This window comes from Leptodactylus fuscus, chromosome 7 (genome assembly GCF_031893055.1).
Source record: "Leptodactylus fuscus isolate aLepFus1 chromosome 7, aLepFus1.hap2, whole genome shotgun sequence".
NCBI classification, from domain to species: Eukaryota; Metazoa; Chordata; class Amphibia; order Anura; family Leptodactylidae; genus Leptodactylus; species Leptodactylus fuscus.
In genome coordinates this window covers 38335798-38360996 of record NC_134271.1, presented here as the reverse complement: position 1 = coordinate 38360996, position 25199 = coordinate 38335798, and the positions used below count along the sequence as shown (strand labels likewise).

Here is a 25199-nt window from a genome sequence, read left to right as displayed (position 1 = left end):
CTGTGTATTGTATGTAACCCCCAAATTGTAAGTACCTTATTTTTCGGACTATAAGACGCACCTAGGTTTTAGAGGAGGAAAATAGGGGAAAACAATTTTGAAGCAAAAACTGGTAAAATATTTAATATATGGGAGTTGTAGTTTTGCAACAGCTGCAAGGCCACATTGACAGGTGACCCTGCAGCTGTACGGGGATGCATAGAGCGTTTTTTTTGCGGGGCCAGCTGTAATTTTTAGTTATACCATTTTGGGGGATATCTATTGCTTAGATCACCTTGTATTGAAAAAAGAACAGGAGGTGATTTAGAACTTTTATTTATTTCATATTTTTAAAGCTTTTTTTTTTTTTTTTTTTTTACTATTTTATTCCCCCCCGGGGGCTTGAACCTGCGGTCACTTGATCGCAAGTCCCATAGACGGCAATACAACTGTATTGCCGTCTATGGGACATTCTGTCTATTAGTATTACGGCTGGTCATAGAGACCAGCCGCAATACTAATATAGCCGTGACAGGCCGGGGAGCCTCATTAGGCTCCCGGCTGTCACCCGAACAGGTCGGCTCCTGCGATATCGCCGCGCAGGAGCCGGCCTGCAACTTTACAGGTACGGGGCCGGTGGGGACCGGCCCCGGGGGAGAAGGGGCCACGGATACTGACCCGGCATCCGCTGTACTAGAGAGGCGGATGCCGGGGTGGGATAGACGCCGGGGCCTGAGACATCGCTATGATCCTCTGCCCTGCATGAAGCCAGCGGCGGGGGGACGGAGGAGCGGAATAGCATCACCCCTGCCGCTGCTGGCTTCATGCGGGGCAGAGGATCGTAGCGATGTCTCAGGCCCCGGCGTCTATCACTTGCCGGCTTCCGCCTCTCTATTACAGCGGATGCCAGGCGCCACCTTCAGACTATAAGACGCACCATTCTTTTCCCCCAAAATTTTGGGGAAAAAAAGTGCGTCTTATAGTCCGAAAAATACGGTAACCCCCAAATGTAAAGCACCATGGAATTAATGGTGCTATATAAATAAATAAATAATAATAATAATAATGCCTTGATTAGCACACATACAAATTTTCAGGCAAGTCCGTCCATTGGGTCAGCCTGCACACGACTCCAAACACCTGAGGTTATATTCTGGCCACCAAATATATTAAACAGCTGTTAGCAGCAGCCTTATCTCAGCCAGGGCTGTTATCTCTCTGTGTAAACACATGCTAACCCTCAGTGTGTAGACACCTTTGCATATTCTCTGATCTGCTTCAGTGCTAACAAACATGGGCAAACACCTTTAATCCAAATTTGCAGTTTGCCAATTTTTAACATGCCTGGAAAAAGAAAATCTAATTTTGTATATATTTATATATAAGGTAAGATAATCCTTTAATAGTCCCACAATGGGGAAATTTCAGTGATAGTTTCATGGATGGTACAGTAGTATATAACAAGAGAGAAACACATACAAGCTCATGGCAGATAGAGAAATACTAGGAATCATAGCAACTAAAAAAGAAAGAAACAAAGACACACTGCAGGATCATTTAGTTCTCTGTGAGAAGTGATGTTAATAATGCAGCCTACTGCGGTTGTAGGACATGAGGAGGGGGCAGCTTATAGATATAGCAGGCAGAAACGTTTTTTTGCAGAGGTGGGGGACATAGGCAGCTATCACAATAACATGTGGTAGTTCTTTGGTAGGTGGTGAGATCTCCTGCTCACAGCTGATAGTTTGGTATCTTGTATCAGCACTATTGTCCATTAACCACAAAAAATGTCCCAAATGTCCTTCATAACAAGCCCTCCTCCTTTCTTCTTACCCCTGTGTTCTACTGCCCAAAGACGTCTGAAGCCATCCCGGTAAACAGGGTGCTGCTCTCTTGCCAAACTTCCATAAACTCATGGGGTAGGTGGGTGATGGTAGGTTCCCAGGCTGTAACAGAGTCCCACGTGTCCACAGTAATTGAAAGAAATACCAGTCAGCTGTAGGCATCTTCACATATCTTCAATAGACGCCAAAAATCATCTCCTTGAAAGAAGTCCACACATCCACGCAGGTTTCTACTCCATGCCGCATGGTGAAACATGCTGTCCTTAGCTCCTGGGAGGATGGTAACAGGCACATGTGCAATCAGGAAAACTCCAGCTGATTCAGGTCTTGAGTTTTGTCCGTGCTTAACAATAGAAACAAAAGGAAAAATATACTCCACAGGGTCTTCCATTCGATTCATAGTTGCTAATTCATAGTGCTAGTTTGCTTGGTTAGAGGATTCTTGAAGATGGACAAAGAGTGAAAAAGGAAGATAACGGTTGCTCCCAGCTTGGAGCTCTGTATCGAGGCAGTCACTCAAGGCAGTGCCATGATAGGAGTCATATTATGTATATGTGTCTGTGTGTGTGTATATATATATATATATATATATATATATATATATATATATATATATGTATTTACCTATATACTTTGGGCAGTCACATGGCCACCCCAGGCACATTTTCTGATGAAGTTGAGTTCTGTTTCCGCATTTCTGGAAACAAAGCATCATCAATACTCCACTCCCCCCCAACCACTGTCCTCCTTTTACTTGTCTATCTTCCGTCTCAGGGTATGATCCCTCTACATGCTTTTTTGCATTGAAGACCTGAGGCTTGGTTCTTTAAGCTGTACCTACACATTTTAGACTGCTAAAGTTTTTAGACTGTCTGATATTGGTTGGCCATATTTAGACTTATGACAGTTTGCCATGTTGTTTTTTTTTGTTGTTGTTTATGGGCTATACTGACAGACCTGTGGCATAGTTTGCTTTGTGGTCCTATGTTAAACTAACACATCTATTTGTGTGATATGTTTTTTTTTTAGCACTTTATTAGCATTGAACTACTTTCTTTTGTTAAATTTCCAAGTATCTGGGATAGTCAAAAGCTTGTTGAAAGTATTATGACTGTTCATGTGTTTGAGACAATTGGCTGTACAATCAATCAACCAACCATTTTGCCAATGATAGAGCCCCTTTAAAATCTTATTTCACACTGTCTTCTGTTCTGCAGGCATTTTGGGGAGGTGTAGGGGCCAATTACCTTTCCAGGAAATGAAAAGTGGGTGTTCATGAATTATTCTTTGCTTTTTCCTCTGTGTCTGTAGACTCGAACAACGGAGGCACTGACCGCTAAAATAGTGTTTACACACGAAGACCAGTGGACCCTTTTTGCTATAATGGGGTCTGTTGCTTTTAAACTGAAACCAGCAGAGGAAAAATCCCCCAATGTGCAGAACATTTTCTTTTGGCAATTTTTGGCTATCATTGCTTTGTAGAACTCCAATACAGATGTGAATGTTGCTTGAAAAAATTAGTGTCATTCTGTTTCTTACCATAGTGTGGAAAAAGAAAAAAAAAATTAAAACCAAAATTGATAGTATTGTATTTTATCATGCACCTTGAAAAACTTTAATAAAATCTTAAACATGTATCTGCTCCAGAATTGTGCCATCTTAAAATATGACACACTTCCTCCAGAAGACAAGCACCCATGTTTACAGATAAATAAATGTTTTAGCTTTTGAAATGCAGAGTTAGAAATACAAAACTCAAAATAAATTGCATCCTTAAATAGTTAAAAGTAAAGATATGCTATATAATTAGCATGTGATCAAAATTAAAGTATTTGTCTAATATGGTCCCATTACAATTATCTCAGACATAATAATCTTTATTTTTTTTTAGGCTTGGTGATGAGCTTCCAAAGCTAAAGATTGAGAGTAATATGACTGGCTGTATAAGTGGATCAAGTAGTGGAAGCCTTCAAGCGGCAACAAGAACTTCTTCAGTACCTTTTCCAACAATGTCTGAGACACTAACTGCTAGATCAGTTGTCCAGGTATAACTTAGTTTTTCTTTACTTTTTTCTTAAGTATAGACCATATATAATAGTGTTTTACGTAAGCTGCGCAGACACATTCCATCAAGTTCTGTGTTCTTAACTAGATATTTTTTCTACTAACAATATCCTCTCACCCTATAATGATTTGATATCCTATGTATCCTATTAATATTATAAAGGTGAAAGTTTGTGAGTTTGGATGTTTGTGTGTTTGGATGTTTGTTCCTCAGTCACAGCCAAACGGCTGAATGGATTTTGGTGAAATTTCACACACACACACACACACACACACACACACACACACACACACACACACACACACACACTGCCCAGGAAGGGGTAATAGGCTACTTTAAATGTAGGTCACTCACCCCAAATCGCCACCGTGACCCTCCAAAGACCCCTCCGGGCTCGGCTGTAGAAGCTGGAATTCCATCAGCGCTGGTCTGTCCACGCACCTCCTATTGGTGCATGGCAGGCTGTGGGCGGGCTATAGAGCCAGGGCTGCGGCACCATAGGTTGGGGGCTGAATGTGGGCGTACCGATTCAGCAGGGAAACAGTGAGCAAGATGGCGGCAGCCCACATGGTCCCGGAGCTGCACCTATACTAGGCCACCTGCACCCATCGCGGACGGCTAAGGAGGAGGCTGCTGCACTGCAGACCGCAGAGTACAAAGTAATACGTAGAACTCACCCTCCTGTCCCCAAAGTCTATTTTGACATGGGTTTTTCCATTAGTCTTATCTTAAGCTTTTTTAATAACCATCTTATCACTTTATTCCAGCCACTTTATTACTCTGTTTATTATGGGTTGCGGCATTATGTCTGCAAATATTCTGATTAATATGGAATATGGGTCAAGCTGACCTGGAGAGGCATGTTACAAGCTTAAGTTATTGAAAGAATATATACACATATAGGGAATATACAGTATATGAACGTATTAATTTCCCTTTCCCAGTTATGTATAGGTTCAAAATTACTAAAATGTCCCTTTAATTCCAAAGTTTTCATTTTCACAAGGGGTTAAAGGTGAAAAAGCTCCCCACAGATTGTTAAACAATTGCTCATGAACACGGCAACACCTCATATGTGGTGATAATCTGCTGTATGGGTACATCTTTTTTTTTTTTTTTTTCTTTTTGGTAGAGTTGGAAGGGACCTCAAGGGCCATCGGGTCCAACCCCCTGCGAGTGCAGGTTTTCCTAAATCATCCCAGCTATATGTTTATCCAGATTCCGCTTGAAGATTTCCATTGATGGAGCGCCCACCACCTCCCGTGGCAGCCTATTCCACTCTCTCACTTCCCTCACTGTCAGAAAGTTTTTCCTAATGTCTAATCTGTATCTCTTTCCCTTTAGTTTCATCCCATTGCTTCTTGTACTTCCTTGTGCTAATGAGAATAGGGTAGATCCCTCTGCACTGTGACTACCTTTCAGATATTTGTAGACTGCTATTAAATCTCCCCTCAGCCTTCTCTTCTGCAAACTAAACAATCCCAATTCTTTTAGCCGCTCCTCATAGGACATGGTTTTCAGACCTTCCACCATTTTGGTTGCTCTTCTCTGGACTTGCTCCAATATATCGATGTCTTTCTTGAACTGAGGCGCCCAGAACTGTACACAGTATTCCAGGTGTGGTCTGACCAGGGAAGAGTACAGCGTAATAATGACCTCTCTTGATCTAGATTCGATGCTTGTCTTGATACATCCCAGAATTTTATTCGCCTTTTTTGCAGCAGCACCGCACTGTTGGCTCATGTTGAATTTGTGATCTACTATTATGCCCAAGTCCTTTTCCCCTATGCTATCACTAAGTTCTATTCCTCCCATACTATATATGTTTTTTACATTTCTGTTACCCAGATGTAGAACTTTGCATTTGTCCCTGTTAAATACCATTTTGTTCGCCTCAGCCCATTGTTCCAGTGTGTCTAAGTCCTTTTGAATACACTCTCTCTCCTCTCTAGTGTTGGCTATTCCTCCTATCTTCGTATCATCTGCAAATTTTATGAGTTCCCCAATAATTCCATCGTCCAGATCATTTATAAAGATATTAAAAAGTACTGGGCCCAGAACAGAGCCCTGCGGCACCCCGCTTTTGACTTTCATCCAGTTCGATGTGTAGCCATTTAGTATTACTCGTTGTGCCCGATCATTAAGCCAGTTGTGAATCCACCTAACTGATTTTTTGTCAAAGCCATACTTAAACATTTTTTCAATAAGAAGGTTATGTGATACTTTATCAAATGCCTTACTGAAGTCAAGATATACTATGTCCACGGCATTCCCATGGTCCAACCATTCAGTGATTTTGTTGTAGAAGGAAATCAGGTTAGTCTGACAAGATTTATTGGTCATAAAGCCGTGCTGGCTCTGGTTAATTAATGCCTTCCCATCCAGGTACCGAAGTAAATGTTCCTTGACAATTTGCTCAAAGATTTTTCCTGCTATCGAGGTCAGACTTACCGGCCTGTAATTTCCTGGGGCTCAGAATGGAAAGAGTGTTACTTGGGTTTTGAAGGGCAGATTTTACTAAAGTATCAGTACAATAGAAACCCCTCAAAAGTAACCCCATCAAGAAATGTATTAAGGGGTATTATCATTTTGAGCCTGAAAATGCTTCCCAAAAATTAATGTACAAAATAAAAATTTAAATTTTTAAAAGAAATATGCCATTTTGGTGCCCAATATGTTGCACCCACTTTGTTAGAGACCTGCACTTCTAAAACTATTAAGTGGGCCATCCCGAAGGGAAAAAAAATTATATATGCAGGTGTAAACTGCTGCTTGCGCTTTTTAGCTTTTGGAGTACAGATTTAGAGTAACTTTCTGGGCGCCATGTTGTTTTTGCAGAGTCCTGGAGGCGACAGTAAACTGGAATTCCCTAAGAAGTGAACTTTTTTGTGCGGGCAATTTTAGGGTCTCTGCAAATGTGACATGGTGTCCAAAAACCAACAATCTAAATCTGTACTCCAAAAGCACATATCACTCCTTCACATCTGGGCGCAGCTGTTTACCCAAATGGTAGTGTATGCCCACATGTATGACACTGGTGTACCCAAGATAACGTACTTAATGCCTTATGTGGGTAGAAACGGCTGTTTGGGCACAGCCGGGCACAGAAGGGAAGGAGTGCTATTTTGGTCTTTGGAGCACAGTTTGGTTTTTGGTTGTCATGCCACTTTTGCAAAGCCCCTGAATTGCCAATAAAGTAGATTCCACAGACATGTCCATTTTGGGCACTATCCCACTGATGGGATTTACCAAGTGGCATAGCGAGCATTTTTAACCCTTGATTGTTGCATTTATTTAGTTCCAGAAACAAAATCGCAACTGATATTGGGAAGTTAAAAATGGAATTTTTCTAGAGATTCTCCATTTCAGTGCCTGATATGTTGTGCCCAACTTATGTCAGAAGAGATACACACTCCAAAAACTGTTATGCAGGTATGCTGGACACCACAACTTTTCAAATGTTCATCTATGATACAAGTCGGGCACAACATATTATGCACTGAAATGATGTATTACAAAAAAAAATTTTTTAATATTTTCACAATCAGCTTCGTATTAATTTATGGATAATAAGCTATAGCAACGCTTGGGAGTTAAATATGCTCTCTGTACCCCTGGATAAATCATTCAGGGGTGTAGTTTCCAAAATAAGGTCACATATCAGGGAATTCCACTTTACTGGCGTTTCAGCTCTTCAAAATTATCCTTCTGTCATGGCATCCAAAAACCAAACAGTCTGTGCTCCAAATGTCCCCTAATATCCATTTATACCCACATATGGCATTACGTACATTATCCTGGGTACACCAGTAGCATAAATTGCAGTTTGGGCACACAGCAGGGCTCAGATGGAAAAGGAGCGCTATGCGGCTTTTGAAGTACAGATTCAGATGTTTGTATCTGGACACCATATCATGCTTGTAGAGCCTGTTAAGTACCAGAAAAGTGGATTCCCCAAAGGAGTGATCTCATTTTGAAAACTGCACAAAGAATTTATCAGGGGGTGTAGTGAGTATTAGTATCCCAGACATGACTGCACAGCGGATGGTGAAGAGGGAATATGTAAACTATGCAGAGTACATTGCATACACCAAATTCCCTCGTATGTCACAGTAGCTCCTATGATTGGGGGAGTCACTTTGGGATCATTTTAAGGGTCACTTCTGGTCTCTCTTCTCTCATAAGCTCTAAATATGGGGTGTCCCCTGATATTAGCTTCCACAGCTTATTCATTCTCTTTCTGCCGCAGCCCCCCTCCCCTCCAAGCGACCCCATTTTGGAAAATACACCCCTCACAGAATTTATCAAGAGGTATAGTGAGCATTTCGACCCAGCAACCTTTTCACAGATATTAATATTGGGATGTGTAAATGAAACTGGCCAGACCCCAGGCTGCAGAAAATACTTTTGGGTACCCCCTGATCTCGCTGCAATGGATGCCCAGGGGGACCCTATGCATCGTCGAACCCCTTGGATGAAACATCAGCAGCCAAGGAGTTAAACCCTCCGATCGGAGCTCAGCTACAGGTTCATCTACCTGCGGGCGGCATCTAATGTCAGGGAAAGTTTGTTATTCCATCAAACTTTCCCTAATATGGCCGCTGCATGATCGGGACCTGAATATATCTGGTCCTAATCATGTCTCTGTGGATCCCAGCAGCTATTAGCGCTGTGTCCACAGAGCTTCCGACCCTTGGGGAGACCCGATACCCATCGTAGCAGGGTACCGTATATACTAGACTATAAGCCGACCGAAATATAAGCCGAGGCCCCTAATTTTACCACAAAAAACTGGGAAAACTTATTGACTTGAGTATAAGCCTAGGGGGGAAATGCAGCAGCTACTGGAAAATTTCAAAAATTAAAATGGTCGGAGTTTTTGGGTGCAGTAGATGCTGGGTGCTGTCAAGGGGGTGTTTTGGTTGTCTGTCTGCCCCTTCCCTGAGCTTGAGGACTGTTTTTTTTTCTTCCCCCACTTGGAATTCAGTCTGGCTAAATATAGGGTATCTGCAGTGCTCCTATTAACCCCTTCCCGACGGAACAGGAACACTGCAGATACCCTATATTCAGTAGACCGGGCACTTTCAGACACAGAATACCTAATGTGTATGTGTTTCACAGTAATTTTCTACTTTTGTATGTATTCTAGGGAAAGTGAGCGTGATTTAGAACTTTTATTTATTTTTAAATTTATTTTTTTTATTTTTTTCACTGTTTTATGGGAGATTCTATACATTGATCTTGTGGCTGGTCATAGACCCCCCCCCCTCTTAAAAAACAAAAATAAAATAAATGAAAAATAAAATTATAATCTTCAGCTCTTTGTACGCTACTGCTGTCTGGTTCAGTGCATGTAGAGGCTTTGCAAGTGAAAGTTCTGTCTTACACATGACTATTGAGACAGATCAGCAGCCACAGGGAAGAAGGTGATTATTCCCAGCATCCTGCCCAAGTTCTAAAATTCCAAACAACCCTTTTAAGTCCTTTATTGCTGTCATTCCTGCCTCTGTAGAGATTTAGAGTTGGGACTCTTAATAGCTTCTATCCTAACACTTTTTTTTTTTTTTTTATAATTAGGTTTCTTCCTCTAATCTTCCCTTAGAGCTTCACAGTTTGGAACCCTTGGTGATACCTCAGTCTTCACCTACCCGTGAACGATCTCCTGATGTGATATCTAGTGCTTCCACAGTTATATCCCAGGATATTCCAGAAATTGCCTCTGAGACATTGCAAAGAAACTATCAATCATCTGTTGGTGTTGTACAAGATGAGAATTTTGCATCAAATCAAGCACCAAGCATGAGTTCTGCTGCTTCTGCACTTCAACTACTATCAACACGTAGTCGTAATGCATCAGAGCTTGGACTACGGCAACTGGAGTTTTCATCTTCTATACCTGATAGTGAGCTAATTCCTTCTCCTTGCCTAGAAAATGGAAAACTAAAAGATTCTCTGGCTGAAATTTCCCAACCCTGGCCTGCAGCACCTGACATAACACGAGAGACCAAAAACTCTTTAATAGAAAGGTATTTTTTTTATTTTAATGATGGCTGCTTATATTAATGTTTGAAAATTTGTGTAGATACTCTCTAATGGTTATTTATTATTTACCCAATATTCTTGCACTTTTTTGGCATGCAGTTTTTTTTTCCTCCTAATTTACTAAAAAGGTGCAGTTGCATCATACATTTTGCAAGTTCTTCTAATGGTAATTGTGATACACTGTTGTCAGATATGTCAGGTTATTTTTACGCTCCCCATAGACTGGAGTGCAGTTTCTCTTTTTTTTGTGCCTTTTTTTTTTTTTTTTAAATGAATGGGCAATTCATAAATGCAATCTTACTCAACGTAAAACATTACAATTGGGGCAGAGTTCGAAGAATATAGATGACCCTTAATGACCTAGAGTATGTGGTTAATAATTATCCTAATTATTAAGCTTAACTGCACTCAACGGCAGGTAATCAACCACCCTGTGCAATTACACGTGTGTAAGTGGCTTTGGAAAGTGCTTCCAATTTACTGCTAATTGTAATACTCTGAGCAAGTTTTTATTATTAACCCCTTCACGTCGATGGCATTGTTTTGATTTTCGTTTTTCTAAACCCCATAACTTTTTTATTTCTCCGCTCCCAGAGCCATATGAGTTCTTAGTCTTTGCGGGACAAATTCTTCTTCATGATGCCACTATTAATTATTCTCGATAATGTACTGGGAAGCTGGAAAAAAATTCAGAATAGGGTGGATTTGAAGAAAAAATGCATTTCTGCGACTTTCTTACGGACTTCGTTTTTACGGCGTTCACTGTGCAGCCAAAATGACATGTCCCCTGTATTCTGTGTTTCGGTACAATTCTGGGGATAACAAATTTATATGGTTTTATTTACATTGTAACCCCTTTAATAAATTCTAAATCTGTGTTAATTTTTTTTTTTTTCTAAAAGTCGCCATATTCTGACAGCCGTAACTTTTTTTATACATCCATGTACAGTGATGCATAGGACGTCTTTTTTTGCGGGGCCAGGTGTACTTTTTATTTCTACCATTCTCGGGAAATGCTATTGCTTTGATCACTTTTTATTCAAATTTTTATCAGAATCAAAACAGTGAAAAACGGCGGTTTGTTAATTTTGACTTTTTCCCGCTACGGTGTTTAACGAACAGGAAAAATATTTTTATAGATTTGTAGAGCGGGCGATTTCAAACACGAGGATACCTAACATGTATGTGTTTCACAGTATTTAACTACTTTTATATGTGTTCTAGGGAAACGGGGGTGATATGAATTTTTTATACTTTTTAAATTTTTATATATATATATATATATATATATATATATATATATATATATATATATATATATACATACATACATACATACATACACCGGCCACTTTATTAGGTACACCATGCTAGTAACGGGTTGGAGCCCCTTTTGCCTTCAGAACTGCCTCAATTCTTCGTGGCATAGATTCAACAAGGTGCTGGAAGCATTCCTCAGAGATTTTGGTCCATATTGACATGATGGCATCACACAGTTGCCGCAGATTTGTCAGCTGCACATCCATGATGCGAATCTCCCGTTCCACCACATCCCAAAGATGCTCTATTGGATTGAGAGCTGGTGACTGTGGAGGCCATTGGAGTACAGTGAACTCATTGTCATGTTCAAGAAACCAGTCTGAGATGATTCCAGCTTTATGACATGGCGCATTATCCTGCTGAAAGTAGCCATCAGATGTTGGGTACATTGTGGTCATAAAGGGATGGACATGGTCAGCAACAATACTCAGGTAGGCTTTGGCGTTGCAACGATGCTCAATTGGTACCAAGGGGCCCAAAGAGTGCCAAGAAAATATTCCCCACACCATGACACCACCACCACCACCAGCCTGAACCGTTGATACAAGGAAGGATGGATCCATGCTTTCATGTTGTTGACGCCAAATTCTGACCCTACCATCCGAATGTCGCAGCAGAAATCGAGACTCATCAGACCAGGCAACGTTTTCCCAATCTTCAATTGTCCAATTTCGATGAGCTTGTGCAAATTGTAGCCTCAGTTTCCTGTTCTTAGCTGAAAGGAGTGGCACCCGGTGTGGTCTTCTGCTGCTGTAGCCCATCTGCCTCAAAGTTCGACGTACTGTGCGTTCAGAGATGCTCTTCTGGCTACCTTGGTTGTAACGGGTGGCTATTTGAGTCACTGTTGCCTTTCTATCAGCTCGAACCAGTCTGGCCATTCTCCTCTGACCTCTGGCATCAACAACGCATTTCCGCCCACAGAACTGCCGCTCACTGGATGTTTTTTCTTTTTCGGACCATTCTCTGTAAACCCTAGAGATGGTTGTGCGTGAAAATCCCAGTAGATCAGCAATTTCTGAAATACTCAGACCAGCCCTTCTGGCACCAACAACCATGCCACGTTCAAAGGCACTGAAATCACCTTTCTTCCCCATACTGATGCTCGGTTTGAACTGCAGGAGATTGTCTTGACCATGTCTACATGCCTAAATGCACTGAGTTGCCGCCATGTGATTGGCTGATTAGAAATTAAGTGTTAACGAGCAGTTGGACAAGTGTACCTAATAAAGTGGCCGGTGAGTGTGTGTATATGTGTATATATATATATATATATATATATATATATATATATATATATATATATATATTTTACTTTTTTTAATTTTTTTTTTGCATTTATTAGACCCCCTAGGGGTGTTGAACCCAAGGGGGTCTGATCACTAATGCAATGCATTACTATGCTAATGCATTGCAAAATATCGGCACTTCTATTACAGGCTATGTAGCACAGCCTGCAATTGAAGCAATGCAATGACAAGCCGGGCTGTCATAGTAACGTGACGTCGGCCTCGGAGCTTACTCCGGGTGCCGGCGATCACAAAGAAAATGGCACATGGGTCCGATCCGAGACGTTAGCGCCGGTTGTCTACTGAGTAAAGCAGTAGACACCCGGCGGTTATGGCGGCCGCCCAGTTCCCAGGCGGTCACCATAGTTACACGCCCGGCATGCGCTCTACTATTACGGCGGATGTCGGGAAAGGGTTAAAATAAAATACTTGTTCACATGGTCTGTTCTTGTTTACGGACCCAGAGTCCATAACAATAAACACTCAGGCATGGTTTATTTTAGTCCGTTTTACTGATCATGAAAGTCCATTAAACCCTTATAGGCATGGCTACATTTTTCAAATCTCTTAAGTCTCACTTAATGCTTTAATAAATTTGGAATGGTTTAACTTACAGTTGTGCTAAAAAGTTTACACATCTTGGCAAAAATTTTTTTATTTTTTTGGTCTCTTTTAAGAGAATATGATTGATAACAGAAAAACTTTCTCTCCACTCATGGTTAGCGGTTAGTTGAAGCTATTTATTGCTTAAGTGTTTTTGATGTTTTACTATGACCCATTGTGCTTTATGTTTCTGGTAAATTTTGGTAAATATATTATGTGTTTAATTACCCGTATATACTCGAATATAATCAGAGACCCCTAATTTTACAAAAACTGGGAACACTTATTGACTCGAGTATAAGCCGAGGGGGGGGGGGGGGGAATGCACCATTGCAGATAAAGTCTGGTCATGTGCATTGCAGCTTAGTAATTCCATGGGGATCATAGTAATAGCAGTTAACCCCATCATGTCCTTCACATTAACCCCCTGTGTGCCTCACATGAGAGTTACTGATATGTGGGACATATGGAGGTAATAATTAGGTATCTTCATAATAAAGGTCCTTCATTAGTACCCTCATGTGTCTCACATATTAGTAACCCTTCCTGTCTTCCTAAAACTGTGACAAGAAAAACTGTTTGAGACCTAACCCTATGTTGGGTGTACTCAATTTTTAGTAAACAAGACATAATGAAAAAAGGGGCTTTATGCCCAAATATCCTCTGTCAGGGCCTCACAAGGCCAGCAAAGGTAACAGACTCCAGGGGCAACCCCCGGTCACAGAAGGCAAATAAAGAGAACCAAAGACAGGAACGGAACAATATATATATATATATCTCTGAACTAATCTCCCGCTACCTGCCCACACGTAACCTCAGATCCTCCAATGACCTCCTACTCCGCTCTGCCCTCATCCGCTCCTCACACAACCGTCTCCAAGATTTCTCCCGTGCATCCCCCATACTCTGGAACTCCTTACAATCACAGGATTCAAGAAGGCGCTGAAGACTCATCTATTCAGGGAGGCCTACAACCTCCAATAAAACTATCACTGCACCGCCATCTGTACAGTCTCCCCCTCTCCTTCTGTCTCTACCCCCTTCCCTCACAGATTGTAAGCCCTCGCGGGCATTGCCCTCTACCCCACTGTGCCAGTCAGTCATTGTTAGTATTATATCTACCTGTATATTCTGTGTACTGTATGTAACCCCCAAATGTAAAGCACCATGGAATTAATGGTGCTATATAAATAATAATAATAATAATAATAATAATAATAATAACCCTTTTATGGGGCACACAGGGGTTAATATGAGGGACATGATGGGGTTAACTGTTAATGTGAGGCACCACGAGTTACTGAAACTAAATTAATAACCCCAAATGCCTGACATTAATAGACAGAGTAACTAAAGGAAGGTACCTGTGTGTTTCACTTTACTGTAGCCTCCTCTCCTCCATACAACAGACAACAGACATCCTCCATAAGACACAATGAGTCCTAGCCATTCATCTGCAGGGTAGATGCTAAATCTTAGTGTGCTAAAGGACATCTGATGACGTCATGATCATGTGAACGGATTCTGTTGTGGGCGGAGCTACTAGGATTTAGACTCAACCTTATCTGCAGATGTTACATACCAGTGGCTACAGGACCTTTAATGATATTACAGTCACGTCACCTCATGACAAGCCAATCACAGAGCAGTAGCACTAAAGGATCTCCCCCTTCCAGGTCCTTCCAGTTTTCTGTGCTCCGTGGACCCTGACTCGTGTATAAGCCGAGAGAGCTTTTTCAGCATGAAAAAATCTGCTGAAAAAGTCGGCTTATACTCGAGTATATATGGTATGCAAAAATAGGAAATTTCGTGAAAGTCTTGAAAAAAAATCATTTTTCATACATTGAAATTTTCTGCCTTTCATGTAAATATGAATATAGGTATAGCCATACTACCCACATTGCTTCAGAAATATATATATATATATATATATATATATATATATATATATATTATTATTATACCTTTACTTTATTTTGGAATCAAACTTTAATCATCCATTAATCTGATATTATGAAGCCTACAACTTATACAAGAATTTTCAAGAATATATAGAAATCCCATTTTTCAAGGGAATAATTAGTTCTGAAGGAGCTTTGAAATATCTAGGAATAACTCCATTTTCAAAACAGTATCTAGGAAATTTCTTTCCGTTTTTCAAAGGAAATAATTCAAAATGGAGTAAAAATTTACACATTTTAATTTCTTTCACTATTAAATTAATTTAGCCTCAATAAGTTATAGATTGGAATAAGTTAAAAAATAAAGTGCCTCCCACAATTGTTATGCAATTTTTTCCGAGCGTGGAATTATCCCACATGTGGGATCATGAGAAGGAACCCCACTGGTATTTTAGAGATCAGATTTTACCAGAATCAGGTCCACGTGTCATGTGCACAACTGTACAAACCCCCATTATTGCAAACTTGACCGCTCAAGGATTTTATCAAGGGGTACATGGAGTATTTTTGACTCTACATGTATTTCACAGATTTGGGCTGTGAAAATGGAAAATCCATTTTTTTTCCTAAAAAGTGTTGTTTGGTCCAATTTATAAATTTCTGCATGGGGTTAAAGTAGGGCTGGATCAAAAATAAAAAAACTAGTGGCCTGTTTGGACTGGCATGTGAATTGGCTATATCAGGGGTAGGGAACGTACGGCTCGCCAGCTGTTGCAAAACTACAACTCCCAGCATGCACACTTGCTCTGCTGTTCTTGGAACTCCCATGGAAGTGAATGGAGCATGTTGGGAGTTGTAGTTTCACAGCAGCTGGAGAGCCGAAAGTTCCCTACCCCTGGGCTATATCATCGGCTCCTGAACTACAAGCACTCCTTGCCTTCGTTCCCAGTAAATGGGGTATGGACGCTTTATCCTCTGACTTGAAGATGGCCTGGCATTAACCTTCTCTGACCATCTTAGCTGCTGAGAGACTGTGCCTCTAACATGCCTCTTTTTATATACAGTCATGGGAACTAGTTGATAATTGTCCCTCCACCTGTTTTTAGTAGTACCACTGACTTTTCCAGCATTTCGCTAACCTTGTCCCAAGTTTGAGATGTGTTGCTTCAATCAATTTATTAATAAATTTTTTCTAATGAAATTATTTATAAATTGTATACTAGCTCAGTTTACATTTTAATCTCAACTCAACTTTTTTGGGATTGAATATAAAACAAGTGCGTGTGTTAAAGTTTTTCGAGGGAGTGCAAGGATGGAAAAAGTGTTTTAACAGGAATTCTTTTTAAAGTTTTAGTTCTAGTTATTTTAGTAACAGTGGATTTATTTTTTCCAGTGACCGCGATGATGAAGTGGCTACATTTGCAACTAGTATAAATAGTTTTGGTGGAAAATCACAGAGCCCACGTTTACTTGTGAAAGACTGGAATTCCCAAGTATCGCCACATTGTTCTCCAAAGTCTTACAAGAAGTCCATGAAAGAAGACACGTAAATATAATTCATCACTTAACTTTTGCTATACTTCTATTTTTAATAGGTTGTCATATTTCAGTGGATTGTAAAAATACTAAATGGTTAATAAAATTTTGTTACATCACAAATAGTTATAACACAATATTTGCTGGGATCAGCAGTGTAAATAGGAATGGTGAGGCCCCGTGGCGAACTTTTGACATGCCCCTGCACCCTTAAGACCCCGACCTATCTCCCCCCCACCACCACCACCACCACCACCACCACATTCCAGCACACAGTATTATGCCTCTTAGTGGCCCCTGCACACAGTATTATGCCCCATAGTAGCTCTTGCACACAGTATTATGCCCCATTGTGGAACACTTTGAATAATTTATATATAGATGAATGAACTCCACACTGTTTTAAGTGCTTAGTCAGTCACCGTTTATTAGTAAAGCCAAGTGAACGTTTTCGGTCCCTAAGACCTTCATCAAACTCTACATATGAGATACAAAAAATCATAATGTGAAACAAAAAGTCACAAAAAACAATATCTTGATGCATGCATGTGAAGAGTGATATTATAAGTGCAAAATATCTTCCAATACAAGTGGGTGGTGATTAAGCACCCTTGAATAATTATTATACTATACTATGATCCCAGAGTATAATAATCAGAGACCCAAGTGAGGATACAAACATAAAAAAAGACTGGTGCATGCGTCTATGGTAACTCTCGGATCAATCATTGCAGCGCAATCAAAGTCAGGGAATAGGAGATTGTGCACATAAAGAAATTGCACAGCGGCACCAGCAAAGCCCTCAGTGAAGCGCCCAGTTGAATACATTGGGAATAATTAAACTACCCAAACAGGACTAATGGAGAAACCAAGGGGATGAAACTGGGAAGAAAAACGAATATTGATAGAACATCACAAAATAAGCCAGGAAAATAAAGGGGAGAGTTGGAGGAAAAAGTACATAAATCCTGGAGCTAACCTCCTATGGGGAAAATTGAATAAATAGTACTTTAGCGCACACAAATATCATAAGTAATCCAATCATGGAATTGGGAGAATAATATAGAATAAACAACCGTACAATTTTTCAACAAATACTAGGCCTAATGTACAAAACGAATAAATCCAAAACAAAAATCTCTTGTAAAAATGATGAAAGAATTAAATTTATTAAGGCCCTTACGGTGTATAGTGTCCAGTAGAAAAGTCTGCTTCTCTCTGGAGTACTTTATGATCAAAGTCCCCACCCCTTGGGGATCTGGAGAAACATACCTAGAGACTGATGTTAATTCTTTCCTCAAGATGTCATTAACATGTTCCTTAACACTCCTGCGGAACTCCCTGGTGGTCTTCCCAACATACTGGAGTGCACAGGAACAGGTGATTAGCTAAACCACTCCACTGGTACAGTTAATAAATTGTCTAATCCATACCTATTACTATTTTTAATCAAGGGCATGTAATATTTCTGTCTCCTTTGACTATGCACGTCCCTTAACCAAAAAGCATACAGGAGATACTCACAATACTCAACACAATAGTTGGAAAAATATAAAATTAATTTGATTTCATTATATTCCCACACCTTTTCTAAATATTGGAGTGCTGACATTTTTTCCATTTCATATATATTTTATATATATATTTATTTATATGAGGAATAGCTATATTCAGAAAGTAATTGTGCTTCAATGGTCTAAATTAGTGTTCTCAAATTCACTAAAAAAGTTGTGAAATAACAGTACAGCTGAAAAAGCGATAATAGAAGCGGCAACTTACCTGTCTTGCGTCAACTGGATGCTTGCGCAGCCGACGGAAGCAGTTTCTATAAATCTCATTGGTGGCAGTGACTGTCTGCGCACCCTTTTTTTCAGACGCGTTGGGTCCTTTCACTGCACGCCTACGCATTGGGGATTCTTAATTGAAGAGATAGTGATACAGGCACGCATGGGTCGGACAGAAAGTACGCGCATGCCTCTTACATGCCCGGATCCATGTCATATACTGCAGGCATGTCAAACATGCGGCCCTTTACAGGCATATCTGCGGCCTGCACAAAAGTCTCAAACTTTGTCTCTAAAGTTTAGAGACAAAGTTTGAAACTTTTGTGCGGGCGCGGCTGTGTAGACGTGATGTGACGTGATGACGTCACATCGCGTCTACGACTGTTAGCACGCGAGAGAGAGAGTGCAGCGGGGGAGTGAGGACTCGGAGGCGTCGGACAAGGTAAGGCAGTTCTATATACTGCCGGAAAGCTGACAGTGCGCTGAGTTCAGCGCACTGTCGGCTTTCCCGATGTGGGCCCAGTGTGAAGAGCTTACGGTCCCGGTACCGTAGATCTTCTATGGTCAGAAGGGCGTTTCTGACACTCAGAGACGTCCTTCTTCACAGCACAGCCAATCGCGCTGTGCTGTGAGAGCCGTGAAGGAACTCCCCCTCCCTCCCTGATAATGCTCGTCTATGGACGAGTACTGCGAGCAGATGGAGGGGGCGTTCCTCCCGGCTCTCACAGCACAGCAAGGTCCTCTTTAATGTGTGTGCACATAGAGGTGGAACGTGAAACAGAAGGCAGATGAAGGAGGGGACGGCATGACACTGGGGGCAGAGATGGAGAGGACGGCATGACACTGGGGGCAGAGATGGAGAGGAGGGCATGACACTGGGGGCAGAGATGGAGGGGACATGAATCTGGGGGCAGAGATGGAGGGGACATGAATCTGGGGGAAGAGATGGAGGGACATGAATCTGGGGGCAGAGATGGAGGGGACATGAATCTGAGGGCAGAGATGGGGGGACATGAATCTGGGGGCAGAGATGGAGGGGACATGAATCTGGGGGCAGAGATGGGGGACATGAATCTGGGGGCAGAGATGGAGGGGACATGAATCTGGGGGCAGAGATGGGGGAGACATGAATCTGGGGGCAGAGATGGAGGGGACATGAATCTGGGGGCAGAGATGGGGGGACACATGAATATGGGGGCAGAGATGGGGAGGACATGAATCTGGGGGAAGAGATGGGGGGACATGAATCTGGGGGCAGAGATGGGGGGTACATGAATATGAGGGCAGAGATGGGGAGGACATGAATCTGGGGGCAGAGATGGAGAGGACATGAATCTGGGGGCAGAGATGGGGGGACATGAATCTGGGGGCAGAGATGGAGGGGGGACATGAATGGGGGGGCAGAGATGGGGGGACATGAATCTGGGGGGCAGAGATGGGGGGGATATGAATCTGGGGGGCAGAGATGGAAGGGACATGAAACTGGGGGCAGAGATGGAGGGGGGACATGAAACTGGGGGCAGAGATGGAGGGCTGACATGAAACTGGGGGCAGATGAAGGGTGTATATGTAAACAGATAATTTTCTTTTATGAAACTAACAAAATCTTCTCAGAGAACAAGGCTGACTGATCGCCACTTATCATCTAAAAAAGATTGAAAAAAATTATAGCAAATAAATGTTTAGTTTTTAATTGCTGTATTTTTGTTAAATATATTAGTTGCTGTTACATATTACTACTTCATATCTTGTTTTCATGACTGCTGTTAAAATAAGTGTGTGACATTAGCTGCTGTGTGCGGCCCTCGCAACAACCTCTTGTTACTCATGTGGCCCTTGGGGTACCCGGAGTTTGACATGCCTGATATACTGGATAGTATAATGGATAGAAAGGGTCACTCGTATTAGTCTGTTTGTGCGCTCGGCCACTCATAGAGTGTATCTTTTCTAGAGCTGCCGCGGACAAGCCTGATCTCAAATGAAAATTACATAAATGATTGAGTGCAATGTGTGGGAATTTGAATGTGTACAATAAATCTAAACAGATGTATGAATGAGAAATATGTGCATACAATATGCTTAATGGTTAAGTCAATTAATAACTGGTTAAGGTCATAATGATAAATAAACATGGATTAAAATTATAAATATAAAAACAATTATTTATCAATGATAAATCAATAAATAGTAATAAACTCATTTACATACATACTAAATTTATATAAACGATTGCAAGGTCCAAAAATAAATACATAGAATGGGAAATCGATTGACGTGTACAGAATGTATAAAAAAAACAATTACACGATCCATGAATAAAAATTGGAAATCAATTATTAGCAAAAAACAATTACACGTATTGTGATAAGACTAAAAATTACAAGTCCATCCCTACGCTTGGATGTATTTTGTAAAAAGTGTTAGTATTAAAATATATATTCTGTTCTGCTCAAAAATATTGAGCCTTAAACCACAAATCCATAATAAAATTACTAAATAAAAGATGGATCAATATGCTGGAATCCCCCCCCCCCCCCCCCAAAAAAAAAAAAAAAAAAAAAAAAAAAAAAGGGGGTGGGGGGCCTCTAGAACCGGTTAACCAGAGATATCTTCCAGGGCTTCATTCAAACCTTCCGGGGTTAGTGAGTTAATTTTATAGATCCAGTACATCTCCTTCCTACGTATTGCATTGAATCTATTAGCGGAGGAGATAGGGATCTGGTCAATTGGGACTACTGAAAAGTTTGAGAAAGATCCTTTGTGGTCTAAGGCCGCGTGTCTGGACACACTATGTTTGTGGAATCTGTTGATCACATTAGAGCGATGCTTAGTGAGCCTTTCCCTCAAAGTCCTGATAGTACGGCCTACGTACTGGAGGCCGCATGGGCATTCCAGGACATAGATTATGAAGTTCGAGTGACAGGATAGGTGTGTAATAGGGAAGGTCTCTCCAGTCAAATTTCTTGTTATACTTTTTGCCCCATTTTTTGATGCTTAGGCAATATTTGCACTTTTTGCTATTGCATCAGTAGCTACCTGATGGTTCAGTCCTAGATGGATGGGAGTGTTATTTTTACATGTGTGCTCTATACACATGTAAAGTGCTAAAATACGCTCATGTTAACTCCGTGTGCACGGGCCCTTACAGTGATATGCTACATGAAAAAAATCATGTGGATAACATAGATATATGACCCATACATATATTATAATCTTTAAAGGATGTAGAGAGAGTTAATAAGTCTAAAAACACTTTGACTAGATGGACGTAATACTCCCGGTGAAGAAAAGTTCAGATATGAAAAAAACAATCGCTAGGTTAGTCACTAGGCTAATCATATATGTCTAATGAAAATAGAGATATGCTATTCACATCTTAAGCATCAAGCATCCATAGTAAGTATCAAACATAATAAACATACCCATGTTGCGGTAAGTCCCTAGTGCACCGTCCACCTGCACCACCACAATGTACGTTTGGAAAAAAACAACTTTTTCCGGGGCAAGTTGTTTTTTGAAACGTACGTTGGTGCTGTGCAGGCAGACGGTGCACATCCCACTTTTTTTTTTTTAATATCTACATCACTAAGGGAGAAATTTAAAGTAGCTGGAGCAGTGATAGACTCCCTTTACAAAGGATCTTGAAAGTGTATGAAAAACAAAATTACTTTTGTTCCTCTTGATCCCCCTGCTTCCTTAGCCACTGTTATTCAAGATGGTAGGAAAGTTTTTTTTTTATGTGGGGAGATATTGGCTGTGTTAGGTGCATGCCCGTGCATCATGCCTGTACTCGATGAGCTGCTCATTTCCTTGTTGTCTTCCTTGCTTTACTGAAGATCTGCAGGCTTTCTTCGCATTGTGCTTCTGCTGTTCAATAGAGAAGAGGGAGGTTATATAGTATCAGACTGCTTTTCACATGGCCTAGCAGGAAAGGTTCACACCCAGTTGACAGTGGAGGACCAGGTCCTCTGTGATTTCAAAGTACTCATTAATTAACATAACAAATTGTCATTTGACTTTAAATGGCAGCATGAATAGAAGGAGACTAGAGAAGTGAGGTTTATGTGGCGATAAGTACATATTGATTACCGTAAGAATATTTTTTTCCTTAATCTAAACTATACTTCAAAGTTGTTGTATAAACTTTAACATTGGTGATATATACTAAAAAATTGCAATAAATGTTACAGATATAACCATTACTTTTAGTGATCATTAAGTGTGAGTTTAAATCTTAGTGTCCATTACATTTTAACTATTTAATTATTATTTTACAGAGACCGGCCATTGTCTCCAAAAACACCTGAAACTCAAGTAAGTATCTAAAAAAAAAATTAAAAAAAATGCAAAGCATATATAGTAAATATGTTTGTAGCACACATGTATATATGAATCAATATTTAAGTGTTGTTTTTTTTTTTTGTTTTGTTTTTCTAAGACAAACTTTGAACATGGGGAATTGATATCTCTTCTGTACACTCAGCAAAGAGAAATTTCAGAGCTGCGTTTAAACCAGATAGAACTTATGCAAAAACTTACTGATCATTTAGATGCAGCTCAAAGTTCTATCATGGCCCATGTGGAGCGCGCGATTGATACACAGCAGCAACAAGAACGTATCCTTTACGAACATTTAGTTTTATTACATGATAAAGAGGACCTATCATGTTCCTCAAAAAGTAATACTGTTACTGTAATACTATACACAGTTTATATATGTGTGTGTGTGTGTGTTTCCGATTGCAGACTTTTAGATTTTTTTTTAATTTTTTTTTCAATGTGGCTCCTTAATGTCTCGGTAATTAACTTTGGTGCTCTTTTATATCAGATAAATTGACAGCATCAGTCATTTCACTTCGGTTAGTAACAAGTTCTTTTCATTACTTCTTTTAAAAGCTCAGAGGCCTTTGTTTGCAATGATGTTGGGATTTTACCAGGTACAGTCTCTCAGCCAAGGACAGCTGTTTCGATGTTCCTTTGCATAGTGGAGCGCTTATGGCTTAATAAGACTCCACACACCTAAATGGTGGTTCTCTCCCTATGGAGTGACGATATCCCCTCAACCCTGTCTAAGCCTCTCACTTCTGCCAGGTCAGTCCGCTCTACGCCAAGCTGATGAGATGCAAGAACATCGAAACAGATGTCCTTGGCTGAGAGACTGTACCTGGTAAAATCCCAACATCATTGCAAACAAAGGCCTCTGAGAAGGTCGGCATCATGTTAAAGAGAGCGCTCTCTATTGTTTTGCTTGACTGCGACTCTGTCTTCCTAATTACATCATGGAAGATAGACTTGCACATTCTCAGTGAACGCCCTCTATTGGTGTGCATTTCTTGAGGCACTGGCTTCCTAATTATATCATGGAAGTCAGATTTGCATATTCTTCCCATAAAACAATAAGGAATTAATCCAAGGGGATAATATGATATTGTATTTTCCCACTTGTTATCTCTTCAGATACTGTGTTTGTTTGAGTTCTTATTTCCTCTTGGAGGTACGGATAGTTGGCAAAATGCTGAAATATAAAAACCAAAAAAGCTAATGTGTTTGTGTTTCACAGTAATTTTCTACTTTTGTGTCTATTCTAGAGAAAGGAGTGATTTAGAACTTTTAATTTTTTTAAAGCTTTTTTTTCACTATTTTACGGGAGATTCTATATATTGATATTGCGACTGGTCATAGACACCCCACCCCCCAAAATAAATAAATAAATAAAAACTTTTTTTTTTTTTTTTTGCTGACTTGAGTATAAGCCGAAGGGGGCTTTTTCGGCACAAAAACTGTGCTGAAAAATTCGGCTTATACTCAAGTATATACGGTAAATACATAATCCAAAAATACACAAAAATAAGCACATGGATAAGTAATTTATTTGAAAATATATCTAAAAATGTGATTCCAAGCACAAAATAAAAAAAATGAAATGTTCGCTCACCAGAGATGGAAAAACTCAAGAGATGAGGAGCCTGGACACCATTGTAATCCCAATACTGGAAGAATTGAATGAATCATGTGATATAATTATGTGACAAAGAAGAATATGTTTAACATTCAGCGAGAAATTCAAAACTTCAAGTGAATGAAAGAATGAATGAAAGCACAGCAAAACAGGCACATTGGAAACACCACCCAGTTAACCCCTTAACGACCCATGACATACTATTACTTCATGGGCGCTAGATACTTTGCGCACCATGGAGTAATACTACGTCATGATTATAAACAGTCTCAGTGTCTCAAGACACGGAGACTGAAAGAAAGTTGCTGCTGTCCGTGACAGCTGACAACTTTCTTCATGTGAATCGGGCGGTTTAACCCCCTCCCCGCCACATAGATCGCTGTAATTGGCTGATTGTTTCACATCGGCCAACTACAGCTTGCCAGCGCAGATCCAATGATCTGTGCCAACAGATAAAAGTGAAAGTGTCAGTGATTGGTGCTATACGTAGCAGCAATCCCTGTCGAGTATTTGGGGGGGGGGGGGGGGGGGCGTACAGTGGTGCCACCCCTCCAGATGTTGCAATTGATCACTCTGCCTGCGTCATGGCAGATTGACCATCTGTGGCGTGCAGGGCAGTGGTAAAGATTGGGTCATTTCTCTGCTCACGCCACTCCCTCTGGGAATTGCGAGCAGAGTAGAACCTTGCTGCCCTGTGAGCGATCTGTGCGTTACTGTTACCGCTGCGTTTTTCTGTGATCTCTTCAGTGACAGATTTCAACTGTCACCATCAGTCGTCAGTTGCTACTGCCAGACATCCTTCAGCTCTCCCAGCTGTAAAATCCACCTTCCCCCAGCTGTGCTGATGGTTCAGATGGCATTGTATAACGATTACGTGCGA

The 25199-nt window shown here is 40.7% G+C and overlaps 1 protein-coding gene across 2 annotated transcripts in view; it reads left to right on the top strand.

The window, feature by feature from the left end:
• EDC4 (enhancer of mRNA decapping 4) overlaps window positions 1-25199 on the top strand; it is a 310514-nt gene that overhangs the window by 170024 nt on the left and 115291 nt on the right. For both annotated transcript variants that reach the window (XM_075281772.1, XM_075281771.1), the window contains 5 exons: window positions 3715-3868; window positions 9466-9914; window positions 16434-16586; window positions 22638-22674; window positions 22799-22976. In XM_075281772.1, coding sequence (XP_075137873.1) covers window positions 3715-3868; window positions 9466-9914; window positions 16434-16586; window positions 22638-22674; window positions 22799-22976 — 971 coding nt within the window. The remainder of the gene's footprint in view (window positions 1-3714; window positions 3869-9465; window positions 9915-16433; window positions 16587-22637; window positions 22675-22798; window positions 22977-25199) is intronic.